At 38.4% G+C, this 17,872-nt stretch overlaps 1 protein-coding gene across 2 annotated transcripts in view; it reads left to right on the plus strand.

Moving 5' to 3' along the window:
• Positions 1-17,872, plus strand: part of LOC145768554 (tubulin monoglutamylase TTLL4-like) — a 98,947-nt gene that overhangs the window by 19,539 nt on the left and 61,536 nt on the right. For both annotated transcript variants that reach the window (XM_082580075.1, XM_082580076.1), the window contains exons 5-13: positions 26-166; positions 930-1,040; positions 2,005-2,081; positions 2,252-2,323; positions 2,660-2,782; positions 7,377-7,459; positions 7,775-7,903; positions 15,788-15,910; positions 16,671-16,769. In XM_082580075.1, the coding sequence (XP_082436201.1) occupies positions 26-166; positions 930-1,040; positions 2,005-2,081; positions 2,252-2,323; positions 2,660-2,782; positions 7,377-7,459; positions 7,775-7,903; positions 15,788-15,910; positions 16,671-16,769 (958 nt within the window). The remainder of the gene's footprint in view (positions 1-25; positions 167-929; positions 1,041-2,004; positions 2,082-2,251; positions 2,324-2,659; positions 2,783-7,376; positions 7,460-7,774; positions 7,904-15,787; positions 15,911-16,670; positions 16,770-17,872) is intronic.

The raw sequence follows: 17,872 nt of genomic DNA on the forward strand, positions 1-17,872 counted from the left end.
TCAAAATTTGCAGATTGTGTTTCAGAATCGGAGTTCTCAGCGCTTGGATCGCTTTACAAGCAACAACAGAATGAAGAGACTGCGGTGGAAAGGAAGGATGCAATTATCAAAAGTATATTCAGCAACTGTCCGCCAGTCATCAACTTCACAACTCGCTCTGAGCTAGGTATCAGCTTATGTTATTCTGTTGGCTGTTCTTTACAAAAACAAAAAAACAAGTGAGATATTTTTGATCAATGTTATGATAACTGCATTGCTTTGATTACGTCAAAGTTGGCATTTTCAGTATCCGTACAATACATGTTCTTCATGCAAAATCAAGTGATGTACAATTTCTGTTTACTTTTGTGGCAATTCGCCTTTTCGTTTCAGAAAAGAACTAATTTAAAAAGCACTCTTTTTAGAAGTAGTATAAGATGTTCGTCTATCAATGTTGCTTGTTTGATTTTAGAAATCCTAGATCGTAATCCTTATTTTCATGACACTAAGCAATTTTCATCATGATTATTATTATCAGCACAGATGCATGCAATAATTGTTTAAGGGCGGTAGGATTTATATATCTGTCATAAAATCACCTATACACTCTAAAAGAGATGGCTTTAAATAAGGCCAACATTTTTTCAGTTTTTTTTTATATTTTCCAAAACTCCGTGACTTTGTTCAACCGTTATTTCACTTTGTTTTGTATATACCTAATCGTTTACTTATACTGTAGTGTACTACATACTGGTACACACCTTACCCAAACACGACGTCTGCTGATAACACGCGAAGAACTGCTCTCAAAGCCCATAAACATATCCCAAAACGACAGAAATACAAAACTCATTAACTTTTACTTTATTTTTTTATTTTACTGTAGTTCGTGCGATGTTTGTCTACTGCGCATCACATAACAATTATATTGGTTTTATCCGTTGTTTCAGTTGAGCCTCTTCCACAAAGTGTCCGCAAATTACTAAAGTGGAAGATGAGCACCATCACTCCTATCGTCGTCCGCAACACTGTCATGAGGTCAGGTTTCAAGGCTTCCAAAAGTAAGATTTATTCCTCAGTTTCACCGAGTTACCATTAATGGCATGCTTTTAAGACAACTACACTCTCCAGGGAGATTAATGCTAAGTCTGTGATATAGCCATCATTACTAACATTTACCTGAGGCAGAAAAATGTTTCCGTATAATTTCTTCTTGATAAACTACCCCTCCGTCCCCAGACAGCTGCCCATCTACGAGCAACTTTGTAAAGCATTGAATGTATACTAGAGTTGTAAAAAACCCGTTTTTTAAAAATAAAACTCAGCCCACCCAGGTTTTTATGGGTATTATGGGTAATGATGGGTGTTATCACATAAAATTAGCCGAAAAAATATTGTTTATTAATATTAGTTTAAGAATAAGTTGACTCTTATTTATGCAATTTGCATTCATGTGAAAAGTCATATGTCTAGGAGTAAGTTGCTAGTTGCTAAGCCTACAGCCTACTAAATGCCATAAGAATTTGATTAGTTTTTTCTTTAACAATAGTTGCAACAAAACTAATGTTAGAAAAGATAACAATCCCGATGAACACCCACTTTGCAGTATTTATTTGATTAGCTGTTAAAAATAACACTTTTGAAAGTTTTGAGAAACAGCTTTTTTCTGTCACGGGTATTGCCATAAGTTTTTTCCTTAAACAACTTTAAAGCATTCTCAAATTGGAGTAGAATTCCTCATCTGGCAACAGTTGTTTTGTAGATCTAGGCACGTTCTTTAAAAAACCGGATTTTTATATACAATCCAGCCCACCCGGGAAGCTATCCACTATAACTCTGGTTGCATAGACAATGAAATTTGTTATAGTTACTTTACAACATTGCTACCGAAATGCTTTTCCTTTACTGCTGTGCAATAGAGGCAATACCACGTTTGAAAATAGTTTTTCTCAATGGAAATACACTGTATTTGCGTGAAACGCATTTACGAATTCACCTCCCTTCATTTGGTTTTCTTTATTTTAGAGAACCACGACTGGCTCGGTTACTTCGGCAAGCATATGAAGTCGAATGGTTTCCGATCCCTTAGAGATTATCAAAAGGTAGTAGCAACATCAACTGTGCTTTGTTCACGTTTTAGAATGAGTTATGGAATGTTTTATACCATTTAGAATTGCCACCATACTACCGTGTTTGAAACTTCAAGTACATCCATGTCTTGCGACGTTTACTTGATGTTGCGGTTACATATTTAAAATATACCATATTTCAGATCAATCACTTTCCTGGTTCATTTCAGCTTGGACGAAAGGATCGTTTATGGCGAAACATTTCACGAATGCAGGTGATGCTTCAGGTTTAAAGAGACCTACGCACTAAAGTATTGGCACATGCATGTCCTGACCAGACACATCTTTTGTTCTCAACATCTAAGGAGGTTGTGAGATAGAGAGTGTAATTTAACTCTTTCGCACCCAGCATCATTTTAAAATTATTTGCGGTTTAATGTGAAACGCCCAGCATCATGTATAATGATTTGGTAGTTCGATGATATGTTCTGGTTTTTCAATGTCATCAACTCATCATGAATGTATCAATGTATCAGGGTATACTGTATTTGTGGAAAGTCCACAAGAGATGTTATTATTATCGTTTATATTTTCTGTTGCCTTTTCTGCAGACTCGATTCGGCAAAAAAGAGTTTGGATTTGTTCCACAATCTTTCGTGCTGCCCTGGGATAAAAAATTATTGAAAAACGCCTGGGACGAAGGCAGCTCTAAACAGAAATACATTCTCAAGCCAGTACGACTTCAGATAGCTGTTTTGATAAGTTTTTAAACATTTGTTGAAACTTCAAGAAAATGTGGCTTCGTTTCAAAGGCACAACATTTTTTGTACCTGCTCTCAGCTTTCGATTTGTACGTAATCAGAACTACCAGTATAAACTGCAATTTAATGTCAGATTTGACTGCAAAGCAGACGCTTTGCGTGCACAGAAAGTGGCTGTCAACAAGCGATGCTATTGATGTTTTGTGATTGAGCTGTAATTGAACAAGTGCTCTGATGCCGAAAGCTTGTTCCTGAAGCCGACGTGTTGATTCACCGTTCACTGTTGGTGAAATTGTATTTCTGTTCGCAGTTTTAGTTTGTGCAAGTTGGAGTGAAGGGTGTTGATTTAGCTGGTCTGCTGTTAACTTGAGTTGTGTTATAGAATGCTTATTTATTTTGCAGATTCGAGTTTTAAGTTTAATAAAGCCAAATAACGGTTACAACAATTTATTAAACTTAAAACTCGAATCTGCAAAATAAATAATCATTCTATAACACAACTCAAGTTAACAGCAGACCAGCTAAATCAACACCCTTCACTCCAACTTGCACAAACTAAAACTGCGAACAGAAATACAATTTCACCAACAGTGAACGGTGAATCAACACGTCGGCTTCAGGAACAAGCTTCCGGCATCAGAGCACTTGTTCAATTACAGCTCATTCCCCCCCATGTAAAATTGAACAACACCAAAAGTTGAAAAAAACAAAGAGAACAATTGGAACTTAAAATTGCAATTGAAGGTACACCGTTATTACAACATTTAATGTTTACATGTGCCATAGCATGAAGTTGAACACAAATTGTATCAAACGTAAGGCAAAGCACCGTAGTAATCGACAGGTTTGCGTCTCCTTTCAGAGCGGCGCAGCTTTGGAGTGACAACGCTATTCTCATTAGTTTCGCTTGGTCCATCATCAGGCTGCATCGTTTCTGAAGACGACGGCTTGGAAGTGTTACTTTCTCGAGGTACGATGGACAAGAATTCTGGAGTAGTAGCATCAGGTTCGGCGAAAGATTCGTTTTCAGAATTACACATCGACTTTCCAGTCAGCAAGAACCGCAGTGCGCCGAACCAGAGCTTCTTCAGGCAGCTTATGCTAAGCAACTGTGTTATTTCTGCGGAGAAGCTCGCCACCCCAGAAGGGAATGCCCAGCAAGAGATTCAGTTTGTCACTACTGTTCCAAAATCGGACATTTTTCGAGAGTCTTTCAACAACGTTCTGTTCGTACTAAATCTAAACAATCAAAGCGCACCAAATTGAACACTATCCGAAGCTCAGTACTATCTACAGCTAATCTTTAAACAACGCAAAACAATAACAACGTTTTTTGTGATGTTTTAATTGACGGTTTTACTGCAAAATCATTGATGGACACGGGGTCATCAGATTGCTACGTTACTAAAAGATTTGTCGATCAACATTCCTTAAAAGTTCATGAAACATTGGGCGAAGTAATTTTAGCCGAAACATCTGTTCGTTTGCCAATCTTAGGGCAATGCTTTGCTACCTTGATCGTAAACAAAAATGAGTATTCGAATGTTTCCTTCAACATTTTAGACAATTTGGCCACGGATGCAATAATCGGAGAGAAAATCTTTAAAGAACACGAAAGCGTTGTATTTAAATTCAATGGACATCGTCCTGTGCTGACTCTTTACGCCTTACCAAAAATGAATTCGCTTCACCCTAAGCCCTTCGACCATTTAACACAAGATTGCCATCCTATTGCTGATAAGGCCAGACGATACTCCAAACAAGACAGAGATTATATTCATGAAGAAACACAACGCTTGCTACAAGACGGCATGATTGAACCCAGCAATTCTCCGTGGAGGGCTCAGGTTTTGGTTGTCAAAAACGAGCAATCAGGGAAAAGGCGCATGGTCATGGATTACAGCAGAACTTTTAACCGTTTCACTCAGCTTGGTGCATATCCATTACCACTAATCGAAGACATTGTGACCGAACTTTCTAAAAATAAAGTATTTACCACTGTCGACCTAGAGTCCGCTTACCACCAGATCGAACTTGATCCGAAGGATAAAGAATACACCGCTTTCCAGGCGGGCTCTGGCTTGTATCAATGGCGACGGTTGCCGTTCGGTTTAACCAATGCCGTTCCCGAGTTTCAACGAGTCATTGACTGGTTCATCAAAAGCAACAATTTAAAGGGCTGCTTTCCTTACCTCGATGACATTACGATTGCTGGGAAGAACCAAGCTGATCACGATCGGAACTTGGAAGAATTTTTTAAAGCCGCGTCAAAAGCCAACTTAACTATAAACGAGAAGAAGACACAGCACTCTCAATTAAAGATTTCTTTATTAGGATATCAAATCGAACATCAGTCAATCAAACCAGATCCAGACAGAGTGCAACCACTTCTCGATTTACCAGTACCCAAAATGCACAAAGAGCTCCAGCGCCTGGTTGGACTATTTGCTTATTATGCACGCTGGATTCCTAACTATTCGGACAGAATACATCCGCTTATCAAAGCTTCATTGCCTCTACCAGAAAGCGCCAATCAAGCCATTCAAGAAATCAAGTCAGTGTTGGCTACAGCTTTGTTGCATCTTATCGACAACTCCCTACCCTTGGCCGTGGAAACTGACGCTTCCAATTTTGCTATTGCTGCGATTCTTAATCAAGATGGACGCCCAGTTGCCTTTCACTCACGAACCTTGTCGACGGGTGAACAGCGTCATTCTGCTGTGGAGAAGGAGGCATATGCTATCGTGGAGGATTTGCGCAAATGGAGACACCTATTAATCGGACGTCACTTCACATTAATCACAGACCAAAAGAGCGTATCGTATATGTTCGACGTCAAACACGCAAGTAAATTAAAAAACGAAAAGATAACTAGATGGCGAATTGAACTCTCTCAATTTAGTTACACGGTCTTACACAGACCAGGAAAGGAAAATGTAGGTCCCGATGCACTTACACGTGCATTCTGTGGTGCAATTAGTAAAGACAATTTGCGTGAGCTTCATGTTGCTCTGTGTCATCCCGGCATTAATGACTCACTTCGTGCGAAACAAGAATCTTCCTTATTCCGTAGCAGAAATACATGGTTTCCAAGTGCTCCGTATGTGCTGAAGTCAAACCACGCTTTGTCAGATCGGACCAATCTCAATTAATAAAGGCTACCCAAGTTTTCGAACGACTCAGCTTGGATTTTAAAGGACCTCTTCCCAACGCAACGAAAAATACATATATTTTGACCATCGTCGATGAATATTCTCGATTTCCATTTGCTTTCCCATGTGCCGACATGACGCCAACAACAGTAATCAAGTGTTTAACGAAACTTTTTGCTACTTTTGGAATGTGTTCATATATTCACTCCGATCGCTGGTCTTCCTTTCAATCTCAAGAGTTAAAATCTTGGCAGCACTCTCATGGGGTAGCTGCCAGTCGAACGACCAGCTACAATCCTAGAGGAAATGGACAGTGTGAAAGATACAATGGAATTATATGAAAGGCGGTCCAATGTGCGTTAAAATCTCGTCAGTTGCCACCTTCCCATTGGGAAGACGTTTTGTCCGATGCCCTGCATTCAATCCGCTCATTATTATGCACGTCGATCAACTGCACACTTCATCAACGATTCTTCCAGCATGCTCGACGATCCCTCAACGGAATTACTATTCCGTCGTGGCTTAAACCAGGTCCAATTTACGTCAAAAGACACGTGCGTAATAAGAATGATCCTTTAGTGGACGAAGTGGAACTGCTTGAAACAAACCCAGGTTATGCTCACGTTCGTTTAAACAATGGAAATGAAACCACCGTGTCTATTAGAGATCTCTCACCATGCAACAGGTCTGCCGACGACGCTGCTGTAAATCCGGCGTGTAATTCTGAAAACGAATCTTTCGCCGAACCTGATGCTACTACTCCAGAATTCTTGTCCATCGTACCTCGAGAAAGTAACACTTCTGAGCCGTCGTCTTCAGAAATGATGCAGCCTGATGATGGACCAAGCGAGACTAATGAGAATAGCGTTGTCACTCCAAGCTGCGCCGCTCTGAACGGAGACGCAAACCTGTCGATTACTACGGTGCTTTGCCTTACGTTTGATACAATTTGTGTTCAACTTCATGCTATGGCACATGTAAATATTAGATGTTGTAATAACGGTGTACCTTCAATTGCAATTTTAAGTTCAAAGTGTTCTCTTTGTTTTTTTTCAACTTTTGGTGTTCATTTTTATATGGGGGAGAATGAGCTGTAATTGAACAAGTGCTCTGATGCCGGAAGCTTGTTCCTGAAGCCGACGTGTTGATTCACCGTTCACTGTTGGTGAAATTGTATTTCTGTTCGCAGTTTTAGTTTGTGCAAGTTGGAGTGAAGGGTGTTGATTTAGCTGGTCTGCTGTTAACTTAAGTTGTGTTATAGAATGATTATTTAATGTGCAGATTCGAGTTTTAAGTTTAATAAAGCCAAATAACGGTTACAACAGTGATTAATTTTGCCAGCTTATCTGCAAACCGCTATCTGTGGTTTTAAACCTAATTAAGGGTAAAGCTCACCACTGACTTCTACAATACAGCCTGCTTCCGCCCGCGGTATTGGAATTCGAGTTATACATAAATGGAATCAAATCCCGATGAAGAAACCCATCATGGTTCAAAAGTAGGTACAAGTTGCAAACTTTTTGTTTAATCGCAAACATTCACCTTAACTTCACATGTTGTCGATGAAAGCATTCGATATCTGATACACTCATAGTTCAGTGGGGCAACAATTGGGCACATTGTGTTAAGTGTGACTGGATAAAAGAAACTAACTTGTGTATTTGAATTAAACTGTTCGCAATTTTCTAGTATAGCCTAATTATTTTGTTGCAACAATTTTAAACTACCTCATTCGTTATCTCCATTGGGAGTTCGACTTGTTTTCCATACCGTTTCACTTGTGCTATTAACACCGCACCCCACCTCTACGCAGGTACCTGGCCCGACCCTACCTAATTAACGGTAACAAGTTCGATTTGAGGTTATACGTTCACGTCACCTCGTTCGACCCCCTCCGAATATACTTGTTCGAGGATGGACTCGTCAGATTCGCTACGTGCAAGTAATTACTTCACTTGATCGCTAATTTGATTCACAAATACAGTATATCATAATTCCTTCTAGTTCTTACACGTAAAGAGACTTTGGAAAGATTGATGACGTAGTTTATTGGGATATCAAACGTTAAACTGTCAGATAAATGATAGAATAGTTGTACCTGTGAGGGGAGAGATGAAAATTCTTGAACTGACAAATGGTTTACCACTTTCATCATACCTTCTCTATTTTTGACCAATGCAGCCACTCTGTTATCTACTCTATAAGATTACCTACTCTACTGTAGCCTATAAGATTGCCCCCAAACCATAATGCCTGGGGGAGGAGGTTTATCGTTTGGATCATGCAATGGTCTTCATACATAGAACCAAGTAATTTTCTAACGAAACGCTTGCGAGAGGCAAACTGTTGCACACTTGAATCATCAGCAAATAACACTGATTGTCACTAGTTTCTTTCACTTTTCAACTGTTTAATCGAGGTGAGCCTTTGCGAATGCATATCTTTTAGGCTTCATTTAAGGTGTAAGCCTTATTTTTTAGCTGCTTTATAGGTTTTGAGGTCAAAATAATCACTAATACGACATTTTATGGTAGAAGCAACCTTCTTACATTTGCACAACAATATTTGCACAATCTAGTCTTTTTGCTGAAATATATAAGTGAGCACACTATCCTCCTCATCAATATGATCATCTGTTGGACTGGTAACCCTGGTCTACCAGGTCTACCATTGACCCTGGTCTACCATTGACTATTGCCTGATTGATTATTGTCTTGCTGAAATTTATTTTTTGGGATATTTTTCTTTTTGAGTAGACTACCCTTCTTTGTGCAATATCACAAGTTTTTGACCTTTTTACATCTGATAAGCGCCTTTTTGTCAATATTTTTTTGCTATAAACTTTGAAAAAAGTTAATTTTTTTTGTTTCCGAAAGAAATTGTCCATTCCTAATGGTTTGCATAGAAGTATCTGTTACATAATAATATAGTTACACCATAAAATGATATATGACAGGGGTGTCCAAACTTTTTACCATGGGAGGAGGGCAGATTTGATAATGCGAAAGTGCACGCGGGCCAACAGCTTATGACAATCTTGCTTTGCGCAAACAAAGAAGCATATTATATAGTGAGTGGCGTAGTGGATTGTTGAAGTGATGCAAACCTTCAACGACCCGAGTTCAAAGCTCACTGTTGCTTGGAAGCTTGTCTAAAAGTACATTGTACAAATGCTGCTATTTGAATAAGATACTGAAGAACCTGCCTTTACTGTATCGAAAGCTTTATTAATAAATTACACAAGATTCCGAACCTAACTGATTGTGTTTAATCGTTCGGTTGTATCCTTAATGAAAGATCCTTGTACAGATATAGGCCTAACTTTTCATCCTCAATAACATTGAAGAACCAGAACAGAGGTTCAGAGACATTAGCGTTCATGCCATTATGTATTGATTGATATGTTTATTTTGTTGAGAGTATAAATCACACACACTCATAAAGCAAAGTCAAATAAAACCAGCGGTCATGTGTGGATACTGCAACAGAGGCTGCGAAGTGAACTGGAAGGTCTTCTAGTCAAGCAGCCACCCTCAACAATAGAAGAAAAGATAGCAAATTAAACATAAAAGAAGCATATTAGGAGATGTTTTCGCGCTCATTGCGCGACCAGGCAAAAGAACGCGAACAAACTCTAAGTGACGCGAATTTGATAAAAATAAAACATAAGTTTACAGTATAATTGCTTGAATGAACACAATACGTGTCAGCTGAATAGTTTCACTAGAACGACAAGTATGCATGCATAGTACAACATTAAACAATAAGACATCTACATAGGCCTAATGCCACAACATTAGTAATACGACAGTAAAAGATTTTTATAATGATTTTTAAATGAGTTAGGTGAATTTTTTCTCATTTCCAACGGGATTGAGTTCCAAATTTCCACACCTTTATATTTGAAGCTATGTTAAAGTTTTGAAGATGAGTATTGAGGAACATAAAAATTATTCTTGTCAATTGAATTTTTAGTGTTGCAAAAATGAACATTACATTTATTGAGTTCCATTAAGGATAGGGGATCTCCTGACTACGAAGAAGCAGACCAGCGATTCTCCATCAAGTATCAGTTCAGTATTTTTTATTAAACTTTTTTTATTAAAAATACTAAAATGAACATGTTTTGCTTTTTTAAAATAATTAGAGAAAGTACGCGGTAGTGAATTGTTTTCATATTTATACATGAATTTTGCAGTTTCGAGTTTGTACAGATCTTTTAATTTAAGAACATTTAATTGTTTGAAATATGGTGTCGCGTGATCCGACTCATCTATTTTTATTGCTTTGTTAAGTTTGTCGACATGTGTCTTAAAAGTGGAACCCCATATTGTTATTGCCTAGGCTATTGTATATGGGGATGCACGAGCGAGTGATATAACTGAAGTCTGGTTTTCGAAAGAATTAGACGAATTTAGACCAGATGCCGACGGACCAGGCAAGTTTCGATTTCAGAGCATCGATGTGGGGTTTAAACGAAAGTTGATGGTCAATAATAATTCCTCCTAGATATTTAGCATTATCGTCTGTTTCTAATTTGACATCATTGTAGAGAACATGGATTTTATCAAGATTACTGGAGTTTTTTTGTTTTTTTTGGCGGAATTTCTAATAAATTTAATTTGAATAATACGTTCAGCTAGTTTCTAATTGAGCGTGTTTTCTAACAGTTAAGTTTTCGGCTTTGAGGTTGAGAGACATTAGGGTATAGTAATATTGCGTTATTTAATGTAATTTTCATACAACAAAGCAATATGCAAGTTGAAGTATTTTGTTGTACACACATCACGGGATGTGATAAGTTATCTGTTTTTTCCACCGTAAATTAACACGTCCAGAAACTTTGTTAATGTGAAGGGTGAAACTGACGTCTTCATTTGTTGCCCCAGGTCAAGTCTGGTTCGAGGTTAGTAGTAGAGCGTAAGCCGTATAAGGTGTCACGTAGGTTTAAATTCATAACTGAAAACGTCTGCTTCACAAATATATTGAAGCGAACAAGCCCAACATTTTCATTGCAAAATTTCGCATTTCTGGAAACTTATTTTTATCCAGCTGCTGGTAAAAAGGCACGAGAGAAAGATGTAGATGTCGGCTTTTGCATCGCAGAGAAATAAATTACTTGCAAGTGAGCTGGACCCCCTCGAAGTTCAAGTAGAAAGAAGTGGAAGTCCTTTTTAATTGCCGCAGAATCTCAAAAGCGGTGGTTAAATTTGCTAGCAAGAAAATGAATCAATGCTCACGGCATCACTCATTTCCATACTCTTCAAGCAATAATAGTTGATTTTGCAATTATGACCCAACAATGACTTTAACTTTTCTCGTCTGGCTTTTTATCTGAAAAAAGGCAGTCTTGATTATTTTTTTTTTTAAATGCAACTTGAATTGGTATCATTTCTTTGTGTCAGCGGGCCAAAATTAACACATTGTGCAACAACAGGAGCGGGCCCTACAAATAACGTATCGCGGTCCCGATAAACTGACATCCCGCGCTGCGCTACTCAGCGCCTGCCAGGCTCCAGCTGGAGGGCGAGGGCTGACACTTTGCGTATAGCAGCCTTAGCCCTTGTCTACCCTTCAGCAGAGTACTGTGCACTAGGGTGGAGTGAATTTCACTTAATGTTTTGGATTTTGATTTAAGGTGTTGTAATGTTGTCTTTGGGCCTAAAAAACAACCCCGAACATAATTTTGGTTCTCCTACCCCTAAATTGACCCTCCTACCTGAGGTCAAAGGTCACGCAAGGTCAAAATTGCTCTATCTCCACTTTTACTGGTGCTAGAAATCTGTTTAATGGCTTAAAAGATTCAGAAGACCCATGTTTCTATCTGTTCTAAGAGAACTTTTTCTTCTATTGCTAGTAGAATTTGACTAAACAGCAAAAATATAGTTTTTGTGGTATTTTTGCTTATACAACATTATAGTTAACGAACTTCAACAGCCAAAATAGTAAATTTCAGCAATTGGTTGGATTGTTGTTTGAGAAGAAGTGTATTGAACATCGAAATATTGTTATCTGCAGCATTGATGAGGAACTGAAGTTTGAACTAAGTATGAAATTAATGTTTTGATGCATTTAAGATGACATTTCAATGGTTGAAAGGCATGAAAATTATTGAGAGAGAGATACAGTTTTGTCAAGTCACACTACGTACAATAATAATTATTACACAATCAAAATTTAAATTGAGCATGAACTAACCAGCAACAACGGGAAGGCTGCGAAGGGACCACCGACAGGTCTTCAAGTCAAGCAGCACTTAATGAAAATCCCATTGCTTGAAAATGAAAATCCAGTTGCACTTTTAAACACTCAAAAAATGTCACAAAACATTTTACCTCCCTCATATTTAGGTTCCGGTTATGCCCCTGGTAACTATAAACAAGTGGTTATTATGCAATCGTATTCAGCAGTAAAATTGCTTTTTGGTGTTGAAAGAGGACATCAACTTCCGAGATTTGATCTTTTTGCGGATCACACCATCCCAGGCATCTTTCGAACCCAGCCACATGCATGGAAGCTTCTGTTACGAGCTTCACATGACGCTCTACAGCTTGATTGTGGCATGGGTGATCAAGTTCAAGCTTGTTTATTTTGAAATTTTGTATTGCATCATCATTTATGACTTTGGTTGCGGTAGGTTCTGTGACATGAATTTCATCAAAATTTGCCATGTTGTGGTAGAACTCGGCGTTGATATTGATCTCCGGTATGATGAATTTTCGAACAGTTACTGTCCTCTCTGCAAAAGAATTTGCCTTTGCACTTTCATCATCTGGGGTCATTTCAACATATTTGCTTCTGCGTAGCGATAGCACAATATTGACAGCTTGCGATCGAATTGTATCATCATCGTCAGGCGTCAGCCATCTTCGAAAGAAGAATGTGTTTGGGGTGAGCTGAGAAGCCATTACGTATCAAAGTTTTTGGTGCAATGTCTCTTGCTTGCTTCTAGGGAAATTGGTTGATTCGTTTGAGCATGCGAAAATAGTTGACAGCTACTTTATTTATTTAGAGTTAAGCTATTGACATCAAACCAACTTAGGAAGTAGACTTTTAAACAAATTCTACCAGAATTGTAAAATTTTGGCTCGGCTTTGTTTGGGAAGTGTAGTATCTCAAAAGACGACATGCAAGTGTCAACCATCTTGCATGTGACAAGCCACCTACTTCAAACCGTGCTAAGTCATTCTCAAGTTTTCCAGATATGACAGCCAAACAAATTTGGTATGCATAAAATTGATCGGAATTCAAACTTTCCATAACTTCTTTTGGCGTTTGAGGAAATTCAATAAAAGATAATGGCTTAAACTTAACCCCATGCCAATCAGACATTAAACCATTTAGCTCTTTGCCAATTGGGCCTGAAAACGAGTCGGAGTTTAAAGAGACTCCATCCAATTAGTGCTTAAAGACATGCCTGAGAGGTAGTTCGTTGGTATGCAGGACACAGATGACCTATTGCGAAGGTCTTTGCACCAACTCTTCTAATGTGGCAATGCTGCAATGGTGTTTACCTGTCATAATTGCGGTTCCATCTGAGTCTATAATTCACAAATTGTTCTGCAGGTCGGTATTTTCCAGTGCTTTGTGATTCTCAAACAACAATTCAACCACTTGCTGAAATTTACTATTTTGGCTGTTGAAGTTCGTTAACTATAATGTTGTATAAGCAAAAATACCACAAAAACTATATTTTTGCTGTTTAGTCAAATTCTACTAGCAATAGAAGAAAAAGTTCTCTTAGAACAGATAGAAATATGGGTCTTCTGAATCTTTTAAGCCATTAAACAGATTTCTAGCACCAGTAGAAGTGGAGATAGAGCAATTTTGACCTTGCGTGACCTTTGACCTCAGGTAGGAGGGTCAATTTAGGGGTAGGAAAACCAAAATTATGTTCGGGGTTGTTTTTTAGGCCCAAAGACAACATTACAACACCTTAAATCAAAATCCAAAACATTAAGTGAAATTCACTCCACCCTACTGTGCACCTGTTTGGTACCGCAGTGCTCACTGCCATAACATCGACACTGCCACAAACAATCTCACCATTCTTGCTTGCATCCAATCCGCTGAGCTTCGTCGTGAAGAAACCACACTCGGTCGACGGGCACTGGAGCCCAACCATCTTCTCCACCACAAGATCTCTGCTCTTCCAAACAAGCACCCCATCGACTGAAATCAAGACACCCATTCGTGCCAGCCCCTCAACTTCTGATCAACGAAGCTGATGAAAAGACATCTCTGCGGCTACTTGGGCGGAACATAAATGGAATTCTGAATGGAAGTCAAGTACCACCAGACTCCATTCGTTCATTTCCGACGCCAACACACGCCCCATTGGCCTGACACTACAAAGACAGGCATGGGTGCGCCTCAACCGTATTCATACGGGCGTCGGGCTTTTCCGCTCAACCATGCACCAATAGGGAATGGCCTCTTCTTGCTCTTGTGAGTGTGGTGCCGAAGAACAGACCGCAGACCACATCATCAATGACTGTACCATCTTCAAGCCACCTAGTGGAGTGGAAGGTCTGTGCGCCATGGATGATGAAACCAAAGACTGGCTGCTCTTTAGTAGCCTTTAGTAGTCCAGGAACATCGTGAATGTGGGGTGGTAAAAACATAGACCCTCAGCCCCAGATGCTCACACGAAGAAGAAGAAGATCACTTTTTCTTTTTTGACATTCTGGTTTCCTCTCCCTATCTTCGTTTAAAGTCAATGCCTTTCGAAGAAAATTTATTTTCTTACTCCTTAGCACGTGTTCATACCATCTTACTCCATTTTCCCCACAAGTTGGTCTAGTTTCTCTCATCTCTAGCATATCCATCAATTTTTCAGCATTTTTCTCGTATTTGTCGTACACATTGCTCTCACCATTGCCTTTCCGTTCTTCTCAGAATTGCCAGTTCACTCTTTCTTAGCATCCATGTCTCGCTAGCGAACAATATTGCAGGCTACACTCTACTCCGATAGACTTTTTCTGTTTAATTTAATGAAAATATTCTTCCATATAATTCTTCCCCACATTTCTTGAATTTTCAATGAGAATTGAATTCAGATCAAATCATTGCAGCTTAAACTGTCTAGTTTAAATTTGGCTTAGGATTTTAATGAACAAACTCTTCCGTTGTCATCTTCTAAATCGGAAGAGAAATAGCTGAAAATTAACTTTAGTTGTTTTGTGCAGATGAAATTTTTGCGAAATAAAAAAGTACAAACCATTTTTTAAAAATTGAAAAGCGCTCGACTATAAAACTGCAATTAAAATATCTCAAAAAAGATTAGCGATTCATTGCTTCCAATTTTCGTCTAGAGAAATGGACCTGTTGATGATGATGATCATGTCACACTGTCGATGCATAAACGATAGCAATGTAGGCTGAATTTGAGAAAGCACAAACTTTTTGAAAACCGATAACACTGACTAACATGTTAATAATTGCACGATTTTTGGCTCAATCCTCTCCAACATGCCTACTGGACTGATTTTAAGCGTGATTGACTAGTTTACTGTGAAAGACACATTGAGTTATTGGCAAGATATGTTATTTTTGCACATTATTTAGGAAGTGCAGTATATCATGTGTGTGCTAAATAATGTATATCTAGATGTTATCCGCATTGCAAATAATACACACAACTATTGTTAACAACACAAGGGTTGTTACCAAATACCTTAACGGGTTTCTGGTTACAGCGATCTATGTTTAGCTGTCAGGGAAGGTTGTATATGTTCAACACACGACTGCGTTTGCATTGAATTGATAAGCGGTGATATACAGAATAATCACAAGTTCTAAAAATGCTCATCAATGTTCTTTTTAGATATTCAAATTCGATGAAGCACTTGAGTAACAGGTACATGCACCTGACCAACTACAGTATCAACAAGAGGTCGGGCGATTTCGAGCAAAATGACAATGCTAGTATCTGCCAAGGACATAAATGGTGAGTAGAAGTGCCTACCTGATCTACCATAAGTTTATACCGATTGCAACTATTATCTCTTTTGATTGTTACTGCGAATGGTGCTTTGCAAGCTGTGCTGGCAACCTTTTGTCAATGAGTTTCGATGCAATTGAAAATAGGCCATTTTTCCATTTAACCATGGTACTGCTATTTTGCATTCATCAAATGCTGGCATTTGCACAACAATCTAGCCTCTTAGTATTATTTATTAAGTAAGAATCGATTTCGCTATAGTAATAGCATCTTCAGCTTATTCAAATAGAATGTCAAATTTAACCAGTCAGGTCTAGATTTCTAGATCCCACCACTATGAGCTAAACACAACACGAGTTATGTTTTCCCCACCGACTAGCAACATTGTTGATAACGCATCACGGTCGATCAACATAGCAAACGTCTCTCTCGTTTGTTTTTTTTTGATGTAGTTGTTTCGAACAATTTTTTTAATTTCTACACTTTTTTATTTTTCATGGTGTTGTGACCTAGTCAAATCTTTTCTAGGCTAGGCTACTTAGTAGGCATATGCTATATTATGTCTGTCCCGAACACGTGCTAGCGTTTGCATTGCCGCTTCTACCTTTTTCTTGATCCCAACTAAAGTAAAAAATCACTTTCATTGTAAAAAATAAACTAGTCTAAGCTGAATTTCATAATACAATTTCTTTAGAAAATTCCAATGAGTTGCAACCACTGATTTATAAAAACCTTTCACGTTTTTACATTGATTCTTTCTGTTTAGGAGTCTTAAAGCCCTGTGGGGTTACCTCCAGCAAAATGGAATCAATACGGACAAAATTTGGGAACAGATGAAAGACATTGTTATCAAAACCATCATAAGGTGGCGCTTTCTTTTCCACTCTAAGCATTCAACCAATAACTTAATTATTATGACAACGTCTTTAAAACTGACCGACTTTTGCTAGCGAGGACAAACGCCAGTTTACAACAACGAACACGTTTAACAACAACACGTTGCTGTCATATCAACAAATTACAATTAAGTTTGCAGCAAGTTGATGAAGTAACGTTATTCACGTTACCAAGGCATCCCATTGCTTTAAGCTTTCTAAATGTATTATTATATATCTGTACAGTATACGTGTGTACAGTGTTTTCTAAACAGGTTTTGAAAGACTGAACGGTTTCTCAAATTTCTCCAACGGTCTCTCAAAATACAGCCTACTTCTGTAACTACAGCAAAGAATTAACACTTAATCTTTGTAAACGGGTTCTGTAATATATATTATCCCCCTTCTACTTTGGAACGAGGTCGCTGCCCACTTTGATAGTGATAGGCCGTCGAAACTCCTTTTCACAAAAAGTGACTGCACAAAACCAGATCTTTTGCGCAGTGCACTGCTATGCGTATCGCTTAGCACTGGCTTGTACAGACACGATGAAAGAGCTGCAGCACATACAGGATTGCGAACGTGGCTGAGTTCAAACATGGAAGTACTTTTCAATTTTACCACCGAAAACGCTAAAAATGGCATTTTAGGCTTTTAACTAAAATACTGTAATTGTAAGCTGCTGATATTTATACGAAAGTAGGTTAAAGCATGCCGTACTCGTCAGCTATCTCATGGTGAAGCTGAAGCTGTAATTGCAATGAAGGAAAAACTGTTTACTGTGTACACCACACTTCATTATTTTGCTTCAGAAAATAAGTTGCACAGCAGATGGTATTCTTTATTTGAGTTATTCAAAACGCTTTTTTTTCTCCCTTAACCTGCTGAATACTGTTTTGAAGCATCTCGACAAGCTATCGATTCTCTTTTAAAAAGATTAGCTTTAACTTTTCTCACATAAAATCGGCACTTTTATTGTGTCAACAAAAATTTAAGAACATTGCTAGTTCAAATCAGATTATACGGACCTACCTTAAAGGTTAACTGAAAAAAGGTTTCAAAACTTTGCCAAACTCTCTAAATCAATTTCTTA

The sequence above is a fragment of the Aplidium turbinatum genome, chromosome 4, assembly GCF_918807975.1.
Source record: "Aplidium turbinatum chromosome 4, kaAplTurb1.1, whole genome shotgun sequence".
In the NCBI taxonomy this organism is placed as follows: Eukaryota; Metazoa; Chordata; class Ascidiacea; order Aplousobranchia; family Polyclinidae; genus Aplidium; species Aplidium turbinatum.